The sequence below is a fragment of the Pleurodeles waltl genome, chromosome 3_1 (assembly GCF_031143425.1).
Source record: "Pleurodeles waltl isolate 20211129_DDA chromosome 3_1, aPleWal1.hap1.20221129, whole genome shotgun sequence".
In the NCBI taxonomy this organism is placed as follows: domain Eukaryota; kingdom Metazoa; phylum Chordata; class Amphibia; order Caudata; family Salamandridae; genus Pleurodeles; species Pleurodeles waltl.
In genome coordinates, this window is record NC_090440.1 from 212792622 (window position 1) to 212815203 (window position 22582).

A 22582-nucleotide genomic window follows, 5' to 3' on the forward strand; every position below is an offset into this window, starting at 1 on the left:
CAAAGCTTAGGCAAGACCTATTGGCCTTGTCAGTGTTTAATTATTGATTGTGTTAGAAAGGTTTGTGGGATCTTGCCACTCAGAAGTACTTAGGAATGATACAGCTTCAATATTAATGAATGCAATAAGATCAGGATATATGAAAGGGTAGGGTACAAGTGTGTGCGTGTTATAAACCATAAACAACTTCTTACGTTTGAAAATGGAGGATACTTTATTGAAATTGGTTGACAAAAGTAAATGGTTATGTCAATGAAAATTCTGAGAAACCCTGCAGAAGAGCCCAGTTGTATTGGTCTATTCATACAGTTTCTAAATCATGTAAATTTAATTGCAAGAATAATTCCACTGGCAATTGGAACAGCATATTCCATTCTATTGGCTAATAACTAGAAGCACCTAAGCGGCTATTGCTATTGCTTTTGTTCGGCTCCCAAACTCTGGAATACTTTGCCTGAAGAAATCAGGTGAATCCATCCCAACTTCAACCAATTCCACATTCCTGCAGTGGTGGCCGGTAAGTTTGGCAGGGAGTGGGTAGGCCACACAGGCCTGCATATACTTACTTACACCCATGCATTCACAAACACAAACATACACATTCACAACACTCACAACAAATTCATACATTTATATATACTCAAATACATGCACCAAATATTCCAAATCATAAAACATACCTGCCCTGCAGGTCTCCTAAAAGAAAGCCTAAAAGGTCGGAGGAGGTTTGGGACTGTTGCCTTCTCTCATTGGCAGACCTTAAGTCAGCCAGTGAGGTGAGACAGCAGTCCCTCGCTGGTCTCAGAGTAGGATGGGGACAGAGATACTTGCTAACCCCACCACACTGATTGACACTAGGCCCTGGGCACTCCACGGCTTTAAACTGAAGCGCCCAGGTCTGAGGCAATCAGTGATGTTATGCTTCGTCATGAGCGGGCAGGCCCCGAGGCACTGGTGACAGGCTAAGGAGCTTATGCCCACAGGGCTGCAAAATCCTCAGCCTGGCAAAGTTCAACTCAGGTGGCCACGAGCCTGCACATTTCACATTTCTGGTCCCTGGCTGTCTGACCAGAACAAGAGGAGGCCGTCCTGACTACTATATTTAAATTTAGTGGAGAGTCACTGTCCTGGTAACAATCAGTAGACACAATCTCCACTCAAACCTCACCACAAACCCTCAACTGTTATTGCATTTGTAATTAGTATATTGATGACATAGTATGGTTTCTCAAAGTTGGGCGGGCTATATAAATATCAAACATAATTAACAAAATAAATAGATACATAGAAATTCGGCACAAAGCCATGATACGTTGCAATTCAGGTGCGGAAATGACTTGTGTTACAAGTGTAAATTCTTGTTTGGTGTTCAGAAAAAGTGAATTAACACTCACAAAGCAGTTTCCTCACACATGTCTTCAGTAGGGTGCAGCTTGAGTCCCTTGGCACAGTTAGCCTGGGACACTTCGCAATTAGGGCGCCGGACTGAGAAAAGCAAAAAGGTGATCGGTAGATGGCTTGAGTTAATCTCACAATTAAATGGACAATTGCTGAACACTCTAAAGTCTAAACATTTATGTGTATTTGCATATTTTTGCATCCCCACCTTGAATACAGTCAGAGATTTACTGCTTTCAGGCAATACACAGGATGGAAGTGTGAAGCTTTCAGGGGAAGTTGTTTCTTCATGGGAAAAATAATCACATTTCTTCATGAGAAATCACATTTTCCCTGAGGTGAAAAAATAAATTAGTAAGTTTCGTTTGCATTGACAGAATTACTTTTAATTCTGAGGATCGGACATATAACTGCCACCCCATCTACAGGGGCAATACATGCCCCAGTAAGAAATGATGCTGTGTGCTCCATATTGAGGAATTGATCATAACAACTGCACTTCAGGCTCTGAAGTCCATCATCAGAAAGGAACTTGAGGGACTTGAGGTAATCACAGAGTGGAACTAAGCTCCCAACATGGCAAAGCAACATATGTTAGGGTTTTTATCAATTCCTACTGCCATGGGGAACTGCATTTGTCTTTTCGATTAGCTGAATTACTAAGCACGTTACAAATATTTGCAGTTCCAGAATAAAGCTTTGAATGGTACTTAATGACAAAAGATGGAGGCACAGACAGAAAAATGGAGCAAGAGAAAAAATTACAAAGTATGTGATGGAAAGGGACAGAAAGAAAGAATATGAGCTAGGGGGTTCGGGTAGAGAAATACAGAAAATTGGAGAGAGGAGGTTGTGAAAAATAAAAGAGAGAGAGGGGTAGGAGGAAGAGAGGCGTAAACTATTCCAGGTGTCTTTCTCAGAACCTGAGAACTTCTGAATGGTAAAAAGCAGTGCCTAATTTGTCAGAAAAAAATGCATGGACCTGAAATGTTTCGTAGGGATACACCAATGGAACTGCATAATGCTCTGTTTAACAAATACCAACCTGGGCTATTTGTTTATTACACCTCAAATCGTCTGTCAGAAGCTTTTTTGGGGGCCACTGTGCAAATTTTGTTTTATTATGCAATGCACAGAGCACATCATAATTATTAAAAGATGTAAAGTTGAAAAACAGTATTTTGTACCACCTCCTTGTGTGGCCGCTTTAGCTGCAACATGAACAGACGAAATATTTTTAAATAATAACAAAGAAGGCCTGACGTAGGCCTTCTTTGTTATTATTTAAAAATATTTCGTAACACAAACGTGGGCCTCATAATGGCCAAGGCATGGGACAAACAGCCCCTGCTGCCCTGCCCATGTGATGGCCCTGTCTCAGGTCTCTTTCTTCCACCTCCCTAAGCGTCCTACTTACATCTCCTTCCTCCATATCTTTTTCATCTCCGTTTACTCATTTATGTTTTTCTATCTGTCTCCCTTTTCCGCCTTTCACTCTCATGCAGCGGATCAAAATCTGATAATGAATTACAAGTCCTTGTTCCCTAAAATGCATGGCAGTGGCCACCACCTTCACAGATATGGCACTGGTGGACACATTTACAAGCACTTTGAGCTCTCTCTATTGAGCGCTATGGTTGATTCATTCTTTGCGTATGGCAAGAAAAAGTCTGTTGCCCCAGTCTATGATGAAGGGCGTCTGAAAAAGAAATATGGGCGATGCAACAATGCACCATTTTCAAAGGTGAATGGAAAGTATTTAAAGCATATATGTTTGTGTAATTGAAAGGAGTTTAGAGAGCATGAAGCAAGCGGTAGGCCAGGGAGCAAGTTACAAAGGGCTGCCAGAAAATGCAATGGGCATAAACAGCCAAGAAAAAAAGATTGGGAGAGTGGAGCTTCAGGAGGTTGACCACAAACTGGAGAGAGATGAATTTGGATGCGATGCTGTGGTGGGTGGTAGGTTGGGCAACAGCCCAACAAAAAGCAGAAGCAAGAGGCGACGTTTCATGTGACTCATAGAGGTTTGGAGAATCTGACAGGCCTGGAGGAGACTTCCCAAAAGTCGGAAGGAACAAATTGGTTAGCCACAGTCTCAAGGGAGACAAAACAAGTTGACCGCTGTCAACATGCTGGAGGATTAAGTGAGGACTGACAAAACAAGCATGTGCAATGCAACGGGTCTCGCGTTTGCTCGTGTTAGAGCTGATAGCATTGTAAACTCCTAACCCGACTTTTCACTGGTAATGAAACCTATCGGCAAAAGTGCATTTATGTACGTAACCCAAAAAAGTGCAATTAACTGTGTACCAGGGCTGATATTATGTAAAGCGCTCGACTTCTGCCAAGCGAGATCGCGCTGGGAAAATAGAGAAAAAGTAGTCCATGAGCCGGACAGAAAACAGCGAGCCTCGCATGTTTTCTGTACTTGGTCGATGCGCTCGAGGAGGGCTAACCACCGGAAAAGGCATGACGTGTGCATGCCTTCCACTAATGAAATCAAGCACATTCTAACAGGCAAGCCCACAAGCCAATGACGGACACTGACGTGACGTGGACAGGGCTCCGAGCCCTTTTTAATTACTAAAGCGTCTCGCTTATGCACAATAGTGTCTAACTACAAGCTGGATTAAGACTTGAAAGATGGGCCCAAAATAGAAAAAAGAAGAGGTAGTTAGCCACGAGCTAGAGAAAACGGCTGACAATAAGTTGGAAAGGAAGGAACAGACTAGCTACTAATGGCACTTAGTGCACTTTGAAAAAGGAGTGGATTACATAAGTGCCACGAAACCGCATAGAACGAGCCCAAATTTCTCTAGAAAATTCCCCAAAGGAAATGTGAAAACAATCGCCTGCAGATCTGGTGGTGTATTTTGAAGCATACTTACGGCATACATTGACTAAAAATCAAGAGGTTCTGAAGAAGCAATAATGAAATATTTCAATAGTTTCCATGTGTGCTAGTCAAGCCCCTGATCATCCTTCTGAAGACAACTTGAAAGACTCCGTGGTAAAGCAAATTATATTTTGCAGCACAATTTTCCTACAATTTAAGCTACTGCACCATTGATATTACAGGCAGTAAAACTATATGGTAACACAATTTCAAACGGCCTATCATTTTTCAAAATGCAATGCCCTTCTTCTTCACTTCTACATGTTACATCCTTTCATTTGTCACCCCACAACTCCCAATGAGATTATTATAATACGTTCATGATTGAGAAGCTACTTGAAATGAGTAGGGTGGACAATAATAAAAAGCACATCTCAAAATCAAAGACATCAATTGCAGAGTAAAGCAAACTCTACAGGCTCTTACTAAAGTGTTAGTGCTCGATTCGAAGAGTTCTGACAGTATTACTGATCTAACACTAATCGTATATTCTCAGGTCTCTCACAGCAGTAGTAATACTATCAATAAACACTGTCAGTATGGATGAAGAAATACCTTTACAGGAATCAAAAGACAGCATCTGCAGCTGAAAGTACTTTCTGGTACCGAAGAACCAAGGACAGCAGTAAGTTCAAGAACACAGGATTAATTGTCACTCAGTGTAGGTTTTAATTACAAGTATACTAGTTTTGCTATCCAGTGCAGACTTTTCATTTCGGACTAATGCATTGTTGCCTCAAAAAAGCTTGCCATTTTCATGAACAAAACTCTGTTATTTTCTCAAAAGTACAGTTTTTCGGTTTTTATTAAATAATTGTAGGGTCACCAGTCATCTACTTGTCATTTCTATCGTACTCTCAGGGACTATTTTCAAACATGGAGAGATTTTGACTATCATGACCATTTTTCATCATCATATTCTACGTTAGCCATCATTTTGCACGGATTTCCACCGCTTTTATGCCAGGGAGAGACAATGTTATGAAAAGAATGCCCCGAGTAAGTCCAGCATGTGCCACTATTAGAGCAGGAACACGCAAAATACTATCAAGTATGCCAACAGTATGTTATTGATGGTCCACTATTATACCAAGGATAGCCAGAATGTTGTCAGACTTACCCTCACTATTTCAGAAATGGGTGACTATTATGCCATGGATAGCCAGGCTGTTGTCAGGAACGACTACAGCTTGTCAATTATGGGCCATTATTATCCCAAGGCTGGACAAACTATTGTTAACAAATGCAATAATATAGGTAAATATGCCACTATATTACCTCTGATAACGGAATTACATATTCTTTACTGTTTTGTTTATTAATTTAGTGGTTCCCAACTTGTGGTCCGGGGACCACCGGGCGTCCGCAAAGCTTCCTCAGGGGTCCGCAACAGCTTAGAAAATTAATATCAACAGAATAATAAAGCGTATATAAATAAAGTGGCTAAATGTACAATTGAACATTTCAAAACATACTGTATATGTCGAGGAATTTGAAATTGGAAGCTAAAAATTAAATTAGTATCCTCAGGTTGCTTTGTGGAAGTAGTGCTGGTGTATCAAACAGAATATAGTATGGACAAGGTTTGGCTTCAATTGAATTTAGAAAAGCTCCAACCTTCCTATTAATTTTTTTATTTTTTGTATTTCAATTGTTTGCAAATAAAATAAAATGTCATAACATTTGTGTATGTGTTTGATGGAATGCTTGTTTCTGTATTTTTGTGTATGCTTTGCGGTTCAAATCATCGACAATGTTTAGGCCTGAGTCCCCAGCTTCCAGTAATGACTCAATGGGGTGTCCCCGGATTCCAATAATGATTCAGTGGGGGTCCCCGGGTTCCAGTAATGATAAAGTCCACTGAAGTCAAAAGGTTCGGAATCACTATATTATTTGGTTTATTACAGCAACTTTATCCAAGGCTCTTTATATACGGATAAAAATAATGGTAAAATTCAGTAGTGCTACTTGATTCTCGATTCTGCTGTGATAAGCAGGCATTCCATTAAAGGTTTCTTGAAAACAGGGCAGAAGTCCCATTCAACGGGGTGGGGATTTGAATGTGGTACACTCTCCATTACTGGATAGAATGTCAGATATTTGTAGGCACCCCACGAAAGCGGAAACGGTTCTGTGCCATATAATTCAGACGTATGACTAGATAGATGCTTGGAGGGCTCTTCATCCATCTAAAAGGGAACACACATATTACCTGTACATGACAAGTCTTCTCGCTTAGATTTATGGCTATCATCTCAGACCTTCCTAGCTAAGATCCACGCTGTTAGTATTCTTCAAAGGAAGCCACTGACCACTTGCCAGTCCTACTTGTCTTGGAAGACCGTCCACAACCCTGGTACTTCATAAGTTGTGGCTGAAGGGGCTGCAGCGGGTCTCAGTGTTCTGCTTTGAGATGAAAGCTAATATCCTGCGATATTTTGATCTGAATTAGCCTATTGTCAAGACCCTATAGGAGGCCTTTAAGGTTTATATCCACGAGGCCTATATCTAAAAAAAGGCAGGCATCCTCTGGGAAATACTCTACCTAGGGAAACATGCTCAAGTCCGCCAAAGTCCCGCCGTCAGAATACCGCTGCGCGGTCAAAAGACCGCCGCGGTAATTCTGAGTTTCCCGCTGGGCTGGCGGGCGACCGCCAGAAGGCCGCCCGCCAGCCCAGCGGGAAACCCCCTTCCATGTGGATGCCGGCTCCGAAAGGAGCCGGCGGAGTGAAAGGGGTGCGACGGGAAGAGGGTGAAGCCATGAACTTCTTAACTCCCTGATAAATGTTGAAGATATAAGAGCAGACATGAAGGATCTCCGCAGTAGTAAATCTCTGTGTCAGACGACTTCCCAGAAGAATTTTACAAGGAATTCACTAACCTATTGGCCCCTTGGCTACTTGTATACAATGATACTCTTACTAATGGTTGCCTCCCTCCTTTGATGAAGTAATAATGGTGTTGCCTACGCATGTCAGGGACACGATGTTGTGTGCCTCCTACAGGTCATTATTCCTACTAAATTTAAATTTTTTTTTTTTGCATATGTTCTTGCCAAACGCCTGCAGACCCTTGGTGCTGCCCGTCTAGTCTGGCTTCATCCCTCAAAGATCCACAGCTTTTAACCTGGTTACGCAGATGACTATCTTCCATCTGGTGGACCTGCATCTGCCAGCCAAAGTTCTGCTTTTAGATGCCGGGAAGAAGTTTGATGCTTTGGAGTGGCCCTTTATGCACAAGGTCTTGCGCCAACTGGGACTGGAAGCCTAGCTTATGAAAATGATCACCCTACTTTATAGCGCCTCCTCGGACATGTTCAAAATCACCAATCAATAATCTGGTTTGATATTGGTTGGATAAGGGCAACAACTTCCTATAAGAATGTGTGGCTGCATCTCTTAGATTAAAAAGGATATTATATCAACATTTTTTTCATCTTTTTGTGAACATTCCTGTTTGCCTCCCACTGGAATTTTTCAATGAGTTATAACAGGAACTTACATGCTTGACAAGGGGGTTGGGGAGGGGGGGAACCTCATACACAATGGTCTGTACTCAGTCAGTGAAGGATGGGGGGGCCTGTCAGTCCCTAACCTCTATATTTACTATCTTGAGGCCCAAGTCCATTAGCTAAAATACTTGTTGCAACAGCGGCCATTGATGAAATACGTACACTGGTGCTTCCCGCCTTCTTGCTATATATTAGTTGTAGAGCCTCACATCTGAGAGATGACATTAGGGGGGTGGAGGTGACAGCACATGATGGGACATAGCACACTGCTTCTACTGTGAAATCACCTACTTACTCTCCATTAATACCCGCTATCCACAATCCATTACTTCCCTAAACGCTGAAACCTAGGGCTGGAACATTTCTAACAACAATAGGCATACGAGTAGCGGATGATCTGTTCCACAAGGGCACGCTCATGTCTCTTCAAGAATATAGGAGAAGAGGGAGAGGTCACGCCTTGCTGCCCGGTTCTATCATCAATTGTGATTAGCAACAAGGATTCACAATCCTTACTAACTACATACAGAATGCAGATCCTGACAAGCGCCTTAACCCGTTAGCTGCACAAAGTGAGAAAGGGAGTTTGGTTTTACGCTCTCTGACAAGTTATGGTCCCAATGTTGCACACAAGTCAAAAAACTATCCTTTATCTACAGGCCTAAACTATTACATTTTAAGTATTTGCAACGCTATTAATACACCCCAAAATATATGGCTGAATTTCCTCCGCACGTAAACGTTACTTGAAAAAAATGCTGCCAGATGGACTTAGGTGTTATGCACATGGTATGTGCATGTCCTAAACTATTCAGTTACGGTACACAAGTCCTCACAGTATTGCAAGCAACGATCACCATTCCACATGCACTGACTCCGCAGCTGGCACTGCTTGGTGCCACGGCCAGGATCCCTGCTGATTTCAGGAGATTTATCAGCATGGCCCAATTGCTCACCAAGAGGTGGGTGATGATGTTCTGTAGGAGTGGATGGGTCCCAAAGACCGGGCAATGGATTCAAAGACATGATTTATTGCTAAGGTCCAATAGACATTTATGCTGAGGGACTCTATCCCAGATCAAGACTCAAAGACTTCCGGGGGGGCATTATAATCGCATTTACTTGCACAAGAAACAACCACGCACCTATGAGAATCTACATCCTACATTACTGTTTCAATGGCTATGTGTCTATATATAAATGCATAACATTGTACTTTTGCTCCTGAGCTGTCCATATTTTACCACCTCTATTGTCAACCTCCTCTAATGTTACTATATGCCATTAATTATGCGCTATTTGTTGTCACCAGTGATACTGTACCGTTGTAATTATTCAATAAAATTTAAAAAAAGAATACAGGGCAGGCGCAAAGTGAATGAAGATGGTGAGGTTACTCCAGTGGTAAAGTGCAAGGAGAGTGAAGGAACAATAGGTTGAAGAGCCTCAAGGAGGTTGTGGAATGAGAAGGAATTGCAAAGCAGAATGAAGAGTGTGAGATGGAGTGTATGCAGATATGATAAGGTGGAACAAGTAAGTGTAAACATATAAAAACAATTCAGAGATAACAGAAACTGAGCGGATTAGCAATTGGAAGCCACCATAGCTGAGCTAGTTAGGAAGTTATGTGGTTCCAGGGTTTAAAAGAGAAAGAATTAATGTACAATTCACACACATTTTCACATATACACACAAGCATTCTTTCTCTCTGTTTCACTTATGTTTTCTCTGTTTCACTAGGAATGATTATGGCTCCCTGCTCCCCATGTCCATGATTGGCTCCTCCTCATTTAGCATTGTCCTTCAGTGCAGACAACAACGTTGATGGCAAAAGTCATTGTTGGACCCTGAAAATTTGCCGCATGGGAATAGGTCTGCAGAGAGATGAGGCCCAGGTACCCTACCACCTACACTGAAATGCTGGCTGCTACCCAGAGAGGTGGGGTCTAGCAGGCTAGGTTTGCAGTAGAGAGGATTGGCAAGAGAAGGCAGGGAGTGGTAAGGGCTGGAACATCTGAAGACAAGAATGGCTACTTTGCGTCTCCCAGATCCTGCCTCTTAGATCTCGCCTTCCTCTCTGACTGGCTGATTTTCTAAAGCTTCTGCCACTAAGAAAATGTGAATGAAGATGGTGCTGGGCTGCCATCATGCTTCAGTTTAAGAGGCTATCACACCCTGAGCATGGGAAACTCTGACATGTTTGATAACAGCAACCTGCCCTCACCATTGCCACTGGAACACATTAGGGGTGTGAGATTGTGGTATAGGTGAAGGTGCCTACTCTTGCATGCTCAGTGTCTGTCTCAGTACAGCTCTGCTGTTGTTCTTCAACACTCAGCAGTGGGAGAGCAGCAGATCCTTCTGCCAATCCCCTCCTTCTTCATCCTGGGCTGGTGGGCCTTTGCTCCAAATGTTCCAGTGACCGAGACAACTCCGATGACCAAATGCTGAGGGGGGGAGGTGGCTACTTCGTGGAGAAGATATGGTAGGAGGCTGACAATGGCAGGGGGAATAAAGGCTGGCCACAACCTGAAGACAGACATTAATGAAGAACAAAATAGGAACGAGAGATAAGGAGTCTGGGCACAAGATTGGAGAGTAAAACGAGGCTGACTAGCACTGGATAAAGAATGACGTTGTCCACAATTCAACTGAAAAGTGGTGGCTGAGTGACCACAGTTGGAGGTATGGTGAAATTCTTACTAGGAGCTAGAGCTTAAGGGGATAACTTCCCACAGCCGGAAGGAGAAGTCTGTCCACAAGATGGTGGGAAAGGAGGAGGATGACCCCACAGTGAAGGTGGAATATAACATTGCCCAAAATCTAAATTGAGAGATGGAGGCTGATTGATCATAGACATGTAGGGGCTGACCACAAGATAAAAAGTGTGAATGAGACTATGCACAAGCTGGAAGAAGAACAAAAAATCCTGGCCATAAAATTACATAAATCAGGGGTGACTAAACTGGAAAGATGCAAGACTGACACAAGCCGGAAAATGGAAGAAAAAGATTCAGGTTGTCAGGAGCTGGAGGTAAGGGGGTGAGCACAAAGTGAATATTTTGAAGGTAAGATAACAGCTAACCACAAACCACAAAATGGAGGGAGTTTATGCCTCTGGCCACAAACCTGAGTGGGAAATGCTTGAATGGCCCTTCAGAAGGCTGATTACTATCTGGGCAGAGGTGGAAGTTAGAAATAAACTTGGCCAACAGACTGACCGCATCAAGCTACTTCAAGGGAGGTTGTGAAACCAGTGTGCGCATCAACGGAGATCAGCGTGTTCAGTTCTGAAGCTCTGATTTACAGACGTTTAGATGCAGATTGGAGACAGTTTAAACACAGGTTAAGAAATTGGTGCATGGTTTAAACCGCAAGTCCCATTTGAGAGACTTAAGAATCTAAACGTGTGCACATGAGAGCAGAGGCTACATACATTACGTCCCAAATGTAAAGTCTTTCGATTATATGGGTTTAGGAAGAAGAAAATCATGCATCATTAACGAAAAGCTGCGGTGGCATAGACAGGCGGGAAATCATTCCTATTTAATAAGTTGTTCCTTTCACGTGATTGTGTCTGGGATTTAACAAATGCTGAGTGACTCGTCCTGTTGTATCGAAGAGTGGCATAATAACAGTGAAGGGGCTTGTGTGGCTTAACACCACAAACAGGATTGTTTCTAAGCAGTGTCAGGCTGAACAGAATAGATGTGTTTTAATAAAGTTGTATGCAGCCTGTTCCTAAGTGCACTCAAATCTGACATGGAATGGTAGTGAGGCCTAAGAAGAGTGACTGGCAAGAACACACAACTGTGGTTGTACTAGACCATTTATGGCCATCCTGCTTGTGCAGCAGCTCACACAACTCTCAGCATTTGAGGGGTTCCAAGAAGTAACATCATGCATGAGAATAATATGTTCTCTGGATGATCCAAAAGGTCTTTGAATGATAGGTGTCTCGCAGAGCCACAGATAGACATGTGGGAGAATCCCACCTGAAAAGGACACAGTGTGTGATATTTATTGACCCCAGACTGGCTGTGCTCCATCCTTCCACACTCTAGGAATTGCTGCTCTTTATGGGCTGAAAATGCTCTTGCAAGCAAGGCACCTTGGAGCCTGTCATGAAAATGGAGCAGTAAACTAGCTCAAAAAGATGCCATAATAATAGTTACATAACTTATATTGCACACTCTACAACTTGATTTGTTTTCAATGCACCGATCACCAGTGCTAATTATTACATAGCTCAATGCATCCACTTTATGAACCTTGAAACAATGAAAGGATGAATGGACCCCTCACAATTCAAACCTGTGGCCTACAGGGTACGCACAGATCTCTGCCACAGATGCATTAGTCCGCAGAGATATCTTACCGCCTTGATTTACTGGCTTTACCTGTAAGTAATGGTTTAGCAGTAAGGAGCACTTTACTTCCAATCAGTGCAAATTCCTGCAATAGTCCTTGATGTTATGGGTTTTGGGAGGGCGGTTTAATGAGATAGGCTCCGCTCCTTTAGGGTGTACAGACACAGTTTAGGTGTAGAGGTTTGGAACAGCTGGAATACTGTACTCAACTCTGATACTCAGGGTGGTCTGTCAGCTAGCGAAGCCTAATTGTTCTGGGTATGCAGGCACTCAGTGCTAGGCTCTTACTGACTGGTGTCTCTAAGTGACCAATGCCCCCTGCCTTTGTGGGGCGCTGGCACACTGCACTTAGCTCTGGTCCTGAGGGTGCATTGTCAGTGAGCAAGTAGCTCTTCCTCCCAGGTCAGAAGGCACTGCAATAGGCTCTGGTGTCGAGAAAGCTTATATACATATAGGGTTTCAGAAAGGCCAGCTCCCTGCATAAAATGTGTGTGAAATCACTGAATTAAGACCATGCGGCGCAAAGGTTTCTTAGTGAAAGAAATGTCATGTCTCTGAGGTGATCATACCTAATGCAATAAGGTAGACTATACTGTGTTGTTCATGTTTTGTCAGTGGCAGACATTCACTGCTTCCGAGGTGTGCACACTGCATGCAACTTTGGAATGGGCAGCAGCGCGCTCATATTTCTCAATTCCACGAGTGAGAACCTATAAAGCCTTTACTTCTTTGCATTCAGGCACTTGCAATCATCATGCATTAACTCCCAAGACTACAACTACCTGAATGCAAAGCAATAAAACCCAGCCTGCATAAGCTGCTCGAGCACCAGCTGTGGAAACTCGAGAGAATGCCCATGCTTATGAGGGCAGCAAACACATTGCTTGAGGCTATGGCTCAGGGATGTATGTGTTAGTGAGAGTAATCTTGTAATCCCGATGGGGGCTTTAATTTGTGTTACTTGCCCCGCTTGAATTACTGGCCACTCTTAATGAGAGCCTAAGGGAGTGCCATCTGTTGCAGGGAAAACGTTCATTTACACCCTTCTCCATCCTTGCACTTATTGCCACAACAGCCTCCTCCTGGACTTCAGAGCAACGTCCCACCTTGCTAGCCAATCCCCCACTCAAACACACTAGCTGCGTAGAAAGTTCCACAACAAAACTGCCCGGAAAATTGTTGACCTGGGCGAGCAGGCGTGAAGCCTCTGCGCCTTAAAGACAGCCTTCTGGTTCACTTCTCCCACACACATCACGATTTATGTAAGCCACCATATACACAAGGTCTATTGGTTTACTTTAATGTATATCTATATACATCTCTTGAAGTGTATTTTGCCGGTAAATACATTTAAAAACGCACGCTATATAAAAACTGAGTCAATAACATAGGGAGTTGTTAACCTGGTGAGAGACACTGCCTCTAAACTGTGGAGATTCGACCTTGGGAGTTCCAGTTATACATTATATAGTTCACTTTGGGCAGATAGCGAGGTTATTTTTCACAACACCTATGCAGACCTAGAACTTCTCCACTGCACCACTTTCATAGGGAGGGGTGTACTGAGGGGGGACCATCTTCAAAAGGAAGGGATTTCTTTTAGCATCCACCTTAAATGAAATTAGATTCACAACTTACCCCTTCCATTTTGGTTGGGTCTGAAGACGCTGCCCGCGTTGGTCCTTGGCTGCTGTGGTGCCTGGTTATCCTGCCCAGCTTGAGCCAATTCTGGGCTCCTGGCTGGCAAATAAGGCTCTGGTCTCGGCACCACCGGATAAGGTTCTTGCCTCGGCAAGGCAGGGTATGAGTCCTGCCTGGGAGCCACAGGGTAGGTGTCTTGCCTTGGTACAACAGGGTAAGGATCCAGGCTGCGGAAAGGTGGATATGGCTCCACGTTACGGGGTGGCACGTATGGCTCAGCTGGTCCATATCCAAGAGGCTGGTACTGTCCAAACCTGGGGTCAGGTTGTTGATCCAAACCGGCGTCCTGCCTGGGCTGGACCACATCGGTGCTACCACCCTGGAAGAGACTGTGGGTGTACCGCCGATCCAGTCCATCAGCAGGCTGTGGTGGTTGAGGAGGGGATTGGTATGGCACCTGTGGCTGCTCCTGTGGAAGATAAAACCCCTGGGTTCTGTAGCCACCTTGATCTTCTCCAAAGTTATCAAACCGTGGCTGAGGTGGTACGGGATAGATACCTGCACTGCCCCCAGTTCTGAAGTAAGAATAGCTCTCATCATAGCTTGGAGGCACCTGGGGGTCATAGGTTTCATACTGGTTGAAGAATGGTGGTTGAGGGAGGGCAGGCTGCATGAAGGATGGCTGGCCGACCGAGGTCCTTGAGAATGAGGAAGAGGAAGAGGATGATGATGACGAGGAACCAGTCTGGCGCTGACGACCTAAGGATGGCCTGAAACGCTGGCCTGCAGTATTCTCTCGCGTTGCCCCATCTCTCCAGTTGTCTGGCACCTGACCAAATCCGAAAGGATGCCGCGTCTGCCCCCGCACTGTGTCAGACCCAGTGCGGACTGGCTGTGAGGGAGCCTGCCGCCTTGTGTTCCCTGGCACCCTTCGACTTTGTCCAGTAGCACTGTCTGCCAGCAGGACCCTGGGTGGGGTCTCGTCCCTGGCCCGGCCTGCAGCAGGCACATACTCAGAGCCACTGTTGAGTAGACTGTACCGCCTACCGTTGTTCTCCCACTGGATCATCTGCCTCCACCGGCCATTGTCCCCATGGCTCTCTTGGCCCTGCACCAATAAGAGGAACCCTAGCCCCAGGCAAGTCTGCAGTGCCAACTGAGATTTCATTGCTCTAGCTTCTTAGCAGTCCTTCAGATGAATTCCTTGCAGATTCCCCAAAAATCCTTTGGAACGAGGACCAAATTTCTTGCTCACACGGTTGGATCTCCCCTCTACTTCGGATGAAGAATGAATATTCCCCTCCTAGCAATTTTCTATCCCAAAATGGATCCCCCCTCTTCTTCTTCTTTCCAGGGACACCTTTTCTTCCTCCCTAAGACAGTTGCCTCTTCTTTTGTTGTTTCTCTCTGACACTAGTTCTTCCCTCCCAGCCTTTTCCTGGCAGCAGCATCTCCCGTTGGCATGTCAGAAGAACAGAATTCTATAGCCGTAAGAAAAAAGGGGAAACCCACGCCACGGAATGTTGCCGAGGAAAAGCTGCTGTGGATGTCTTCTGAGTGAAGAGGTTTCTGTGTCGAACAAGGTTTCGTTTTTTTTCTCGTTCGCGTGTTCTTCGCGTTGCCAGGATGTCCTGTGCAGGGATTGGAGGGCGCCCTTCGTCTAACTCTCTCTCCGCTGTTCCTCTCACTACCCGTTTAGTTTGTCCTGGCTCTGAATGAATAAGCAACAAGTCTGTGTTAAGTTTTGGAGGGCTGCGCTGCGGGCAGCCTGGCAGTTGTCCCCCAAGGTCCTAGACACCACCCGGTTTCGAACGCCCTACAGATTCCCGGCAAAACAGTTGCTTATGTCGAACGACGTTAAACATTTTCGTACTCTCTCATGTGCTCACCGCCACATGACCTCAGATCCCCATTGACATCAAAGGAAAGATTCTTAACAAAACGGGTAAACATTTCTCCAAAAAGCAGATTTACTGGCATATGTTTTAAAACTAGATGCATATATTTATCTGAAGTGAATATAAAATATTTTAAATCACACTGTGACTGAGCAAAGTACACTGTTTCAAAATTATTGCTTGTAGGAGAGGCTATATAAATGTACTTAACAGGGTCGTAGCTTGGTCAGTAAATTGTGTGTGTGTGGGGGGATGGGGGTGTATGCATCAGATTTTCCAACAATCGGGTAGGCATATAGGGCCAGATGTAGCAAGCAGTTTTGCCCATTCTGTGTCTATGGGAAAATGTGTTTGTACATATGGCCCATAATGTTATAATACAATTTGCGACAAGGAGGATGCACGAGAGGTGCATAAGGGGCATTGGAAAGGGAGGAGTGTGGATTTGGTAGGAGTACTAAGTGAGACAAAACATAATATTTGTAAAATAACTAACATTTCTTAGGCTTTTCAAAACTGAAATAGGGAGAGTGTGTGTGCGTTTTTGTCTGCGTGTATGTAAAAAACCCTGGTGAAGTCACAGACTCCTCATTATACCCCTGCACCCAACTATTTAACAGAAAATGCATTTATTAGGGGGAACACCCCCCATGCCCTCACCCCCTGGCAAAGCTACGCCCTTGGTACTTAGTCAGATATCAGATAGATGAAGCCCATGACCAACTCACTGAATTTCTGTGAACACGACGTTCAGGAAGAAAGTTCACATACTGGGATTACATGCAGCAGTTGTTTGCACCCTTTCTCAAATGTTAAAAATGAAAGTACAAGCCCCAGAATGCACATGGTCTGCGACTATATGAACTGAGCAGTCACTTCAAGGCGAAGTTGTTTGCCCGCTGTCACTTCATGGAGTTGTGTAGAGTAATCCAAATAGCATTCCATAATGGGATCCAGGAGACAAAACCATGCACTTTTACTTTGGCATCCATCTTTTGGCCAACATGCATTTATTTAAGACAATTTGTGCTACCATAATTGAGTTTGGTAATGTTTTACTGTCTATTCATATATTGCATTGTTTAAGTAAAGAATGTGGGGCATGGTTTGTAAATATGGCGGCACTGCCTTTCATACAAATATTTGGTGTAAAGAAGTTTAGGTTTTCCTTTATTTGTCTATGGAAACCAAGATATCCTTGGCCAAAACAAGATGATCACCAAGACTTTGCACTCAGCTTCAAGGTCAAATTTTCAATTAGAGGAATCGGGAGCCAGTAAATAGGAAACCCTGTGTTTATGGCCAAGACAGAGAATCATCACCAACATTCGTGTCCAGTACTTTGAAAAGGCATATTAACGCAGCAGTCTTATAGTGCTATCTTGCAGACAGTGATGGCAAATTAATACAGAGGGTTAGAAAAATGATTGTTTTCAGTATATCAATGGTGCTCCAGTAAGCAACATGCTATTTTGCAAAGATCCGAGTGCTGGAAATCCTTGCTCTATTCCTGCCCCCTTACAACTGGCTCTTCGAAATGGCATGTTAACAGAATTAGCACGGCATTGTTTTGGGTCGTTGACAAGTCCCACAGAATGGCGCCTGGAGAGCACACTCTACAAATTGAAAGGGTGCCCAAAACAAAAATCGCAAAATTTGGGATCGGTGGCTACTAAGATGCAAAGACTCAGAGGATGTGAACTGAGGAGGTTGGCCTTGGTATGCGCTATCCTTGTCTGTACGCAGTCCAAGATATTTTTTTGTTTGCATAGCGATACTGATTCCTTATGCCACTACTTTATTGGCATATCATTTTTTATGTACAAAGCAATAAACATATGGATTTAAAAATAACTAGGGTGGAAAAGACCAGTGAAGACAGAAAGCATCAGCACTCAAACACATTTTCCCTTTGTAATACGTGTACTGAAGAGAGATGCGTGGCAAGAGAGTCTGTCGAAAGGCCTGTGATCCAATTAATCTTTATTAGCCCTCTAGATCTGGCTCATATAGGATGATTTATATAGGTCTTGATGTCTGCCTGAAAGGCAAGAGTAAGCCCACGAGGTTTATTTGGAAACTCTGCACCCTTGTACTAAAGTGGCCAGGTCTTTCCTGGACATTTTGGCGGTTTCCTTCCTGGAACAGGCTTGATGCATTTCTCATCAACGAATAATGTAGTTTCCTTCTTTCATTATGTTGCATTACCTTTAGTAACACCCAAATCTTTATGAATATTTTGGTGAAGGTATAACCATAACAATGAAAACAGGTATACTGCCATTCCTTGGTACCATACGTAACCTGTCTCTGTGTGTTAAGAGACGCTATTAATTCCTATAAAAGACCCCTCACCCACCAACCTAGTTGGTAGCATGCTTCATCAAGCATCCAGGGTGCCTAGCGCATTCAGCATGTGCTTTCACGCCTAATTACAGCACAGCAGGTCAATTACTAGGATTTTGTGCACCTCAAAAGTCTTTTGTGCATAAACTGAAAAAAGGGCGTGGTTTAAAATTGTCTAAAGGGCACCCACATACTAGTGTACCTTTATTGATGGTGCGCTCTGGCAAGATTAAAAACAGTGTATGATGTGTATGGACACCTAATGTACTCCTACATCTGGTTTACGGTCAACATGCTTCAGCCAATACTTTACGTGCCCCTGGGGGCCAATATGGCTTTCTTCAGGACCTACTCTCTCACTGCACCAGCTCACTAAGACTGGTGCCAGCACCTTTTACTGTTTACTAACAGATTGTTTGTTTGGTGAAGACCTGACACCAAAAGGAAAATGGTAAACTATTTCTCATGGTATTATCCTCTAGAGAAAAATTGGAATAAATGACAAAAACCTGCTTGCATATGGTTTACTCTTATCCAGCACCCGCGTTCAGAAACGTGGACCAAAGGAGGTGGCATGGTACAATAAATCATGTAGGGAAGCCGAATCAAAGCTTTAGCAGTCAAATCCAAGTATGGGATCAACCTGGTGAGGTGTAGATCTCCATATAGGTGTGAATTAGCAAAGGCCAAAAGGGAATGGGAAAAATCTTTCTGGGACAATATGCTTGGGGCACTAACAGCTAAAGATAACAAATCATTTTGGAAATCAGCTGCAGTTTGCCCAAAGTGACATAAGAGAAAACTGGAGTATTGTGTTCAAGCCCAAGTAACTTATATTCAGGTAGTAACGATCAAGCCCAGGATATTGTAGACTCCTTTTTGGATTATGAATACAATAATCGAACCAATCCAAGCAATATAGAATTTGATCTTAAAGAAACTTTAGTGGCAATCAATTCTTGTCATGAAGCCAGAGCTCCAGAGCCTGACAAGATCCTAAATTATTTATATATGGCCAAAGAGGAAGTATGGGGTCGGTACATTAATCTTCATTCCAATGCAATCCTGTCTGATATGGAGATTCCTCTCTCTTGGAAAATCGCAGAGATTATACTGATCTGCAAAAAAGTGGCATCGCTCTGATCGACACTATCCAAAAGATGTTTTGTAAACAAAGGCTTACCTATTTGCAGGAGTGGATCCAGGAACAGGTGGTGTAATCAGAATTCCAGTTGGGCTTTAGGAGCAACATTAGCACTATAGATCAGGTCTTATATTTTACAGGTATTTTGGAAGACATTGGTAATCAACAAGGGCAAGTTGTTGATTTGCGAGCCGCCTTTGACCTGGTCCCTGCAGGCTGTAAGAGCAATGTTAGCAGTATTGATCAGGTCACCTGTTTTACGGGATTTTTTAGAAGACGTTGGCATTCAACAAGGGTAAATTGTGTGTTGCTTTTGTTGATTTGTGAGCCGCCTTCGACCTGGTCACTAGACCTAAGCTATGGCAGGTCCTTGATGAAATCGAATTTATTGAGCATTCTGGTGCAGCTACACTCAGAAAACTATACCCAAGAGAGGTGGGGTGAAATAAGCAGGTTAGCCCTTTAGGATAAAACGCGGAGTCAGACAGGGCAGTGTTCTAGCCTCGACTCTGTTCTCACTGTGTATTAATGTGGTAGTGGAGTACCCAAGTAAAGATGGGCGTGATTCCCCTAAGGTGGGCGGACAGAGGGTGCCACTCCTACTTTTTGCGGACAACACCCTGATACTTTCAAAATCTCCCCAGGGGCTCCAACAGTCGTTATACAACTTCAAAACATTTTGTATTGAGAAGGGTTTGGAATTGAACAGCTCAAAAACAAAATTTATAGTATTCAGCATGGCAGGGCATAAGAGCTGCAAGAGGAATATGTCAGCGGGCAGTAATTCAGTTGATCAGGTGCCCTATTTTGATTACCTTAATGTGATGCTAGTGCCAAATCTAAACTGGGCCCACTAACTTCAGAAATCGCATACCGTTTTATTACAGCACAGACGTAGTATAGCAAAAATCCATAGGCAAACATTTCTAGACGTGTTGCACCACTTCTAGCGATTTATAACTTAAAGGCTCTAGGCACTTCTCTATATGGTTCCGAAATTTGGGGATTTGTGAACACTAAAATCTTAACAACAGCAGAAAATAAGTACATTAGACCTCTACTGGGATTGCCAGCTAGTAGGTCAATGACTCCAATGTACTTGAATCTGGCGCAAAGATGTATTTTCCAGAAACTCGACTGTAGACTTCTGATCTATTGGTGGACCACAGTAGCTTTAAGCCCATAGCGGGTGGGCCTAAAAGATCCTATTTCTCCTGCATGTGTCCAAAAATTCCTGTGGTTAAATTCTGTAAGACTGCTATTGGGAAAGCTGGGTATGGAGAAATTCAGGGCTTCACATGAAGATATGTGGTCAATTTCCAAATTAGGGCTAAAAGAAACATACTGCGAATTAATAACCATACCAACTATAACAGATTGCAGAGATTCTTCGACACCAGAAATTCTGGACGTAAAACTGTTCCCGTGCTACAAGTCTACAGTAGGTGAAATCACTCCCCCTTTGGCCCGTAAACTGCTTTTACACTATAGGTATAGGACTCTCCGAACAAAATAATTCTGCAGTAACTGGTCGAGAGGCATACCTGGGGGTGATTTTTGCTCTGCCTGTGCAGAAGCGTGGAATCATTAACGAATAGTCTATTTTTTTGCTCAGCAGGCCGGTATCAGAGAGCAAAATGGGTAGCCCCTCTATGGAGGAAGCTGGGCACTGGTCAGTTCAATGAGGCCTTTAGAATCTTCCGCACAGACATATGCATATTTGTGGTTTACTCTATTGCCAGACTCCTTTTGTCAGCTTTGATCTGGTGTTGTATATGCACCCAAGCTAGCAAACAGCTGATGTAGTCTGGTATGGCAGTGAGTATGTACATTTGTTGTAACAAAAAGAGTCTCCTGCTGGTCCTAGCAGATTTTTCTCCTTATGGTTAAATTTCCTTTCCTCCATGACTCTCCATAGCGTAAGGTATACATTGACCTCACTGCGATTATGGTGCTTTGGGATCCTATGCGAGACATATGTTATAGCACTTTATTACTCCTTGTATACTTATGACCATGATAATGAATTGTTCATGCACTTGCACTTTTATGGTTTTAAGTGGAACCACTCTCTCAATCTGCACTTGTATACAATGATATTTGTACTTTTAATATGTATGCTTGTTGGAAATGGCCTTTCTGCAGGGTCACCCCAAACTTTTTGCCTTCCTCCCCCTCTTTTTCTGACCTCATTTTTGTTGTCTTTAGGAATGCGTACTTTACCACTGCTAATCAGTGCTAAAGCGCATGTACTCTCTCCCTAAAACATGGTGACATTGGCTTATACCCAATTGGTATACTTAATTTACTTGTAAGTCCCTAGTCAAGTGCACTGCATGTGCCCAGGGCCTGTAAATGAAATGCTACTAGTGGGCCTGCAGCACTGGATGTGCCACCCACATAAGTAGCCCCTTAACCATGTCTCAGACCTGCCATTGCAGGGCCTGTGTGTGCAGTTTCACTGCCAATTCGACTTGCCAATTAAAAGTGCTTGTCATGCTTTAAAATCATCTTTTTCTACATATAAGCCACACCTAAGGTAGGCCCTAGGTAACCAATGGGGCAGGGTGTTATGTAGGTAAAAGGCAGGACAGGAACATGTGTGTTCTATATGTCCTGGTAGTGTAAAACTGCTAAATTAGTTTTCCACTACTGTGAGGCCTGCTTCTTTCATAGGATAACATTGGGACTACCCTCTTAAACTGTGTCAGTGGTAGATTCTGATTAGAAAGAGGTAAACAGGTCATATTTAGTATAAACAGAATAGCAATTCAATGCTGGTGAAGTAGTTGGATTTCATATTACTATATTAGAAATGCCGCTTTTAGACAGTGAGCATTTCTCTGCACTTAAATCCTTCTGTGCCTTGCAATCCATGTCTGGCTGGGATGGTTGACAGCTCCCTTGGGCATTTCACCCAGACAACCATAAACACAAGATGCTCAGTCACACCTGCACACATCTGCATACTGAATGGGTCTTCCTGGGCTGGAAGGGTGGAGGGCCTGACACTTACAATTCAAAGGACAGTGGCCTGCCCTCACACATTGGACTGCCAAACCCCTACTGGGACACTGGTAGACAGGATTGTGCTGAAAGGGGACCTTGTGCACTTCTAAGCCACTCTTTGAAGTCTCCCCCACTTCAAAGGCACATTTAGGTATATAAACTGGATCCCTGACCCTACCAACTTGGACACTTGTTAACAAGATACTTCCTGGGAAAGAAACTCTGAACCAGAACCTGCAACCCACCAAGAGAAGCTGCCTGGCTGCCCAAATGACTCACCTGGGCTGCTTTGCTGTAAAGGACTGTTGCGTTGCTGTTGCCCTGCTGCCTTGCTGGCCTCTGGCTCTGCTGAGAAGTGCTTTCCAAGGG

The 22582-nt window shown here is 43.7% G+C and overlaps 1 protein-coding gene across 1 annotated transcript in view; it reads right to left on the reverse strand.

The window, feature by feature from the left end:
• Positions 1-15533, reverse strand: part of LOXL1 (lysyl oxidase like 1) — a 169236-nt gene extending 153703 nt beyond the window's left edge. The window contains exon 1 of the mRNA XM_069222225.1: positions 13814-15533. Coding sequence (XP_069078326.1) covers positions 13814-14984 — 1171 coding nt within the window. The 5' untranslated portion in view covers positions 14985-15533. The remainder of the gene's footprint in view (positions 1-13813) is intronic.
• Between the last annotated feature and the right edge of the window lie 7049 nt (positions 15534-22582).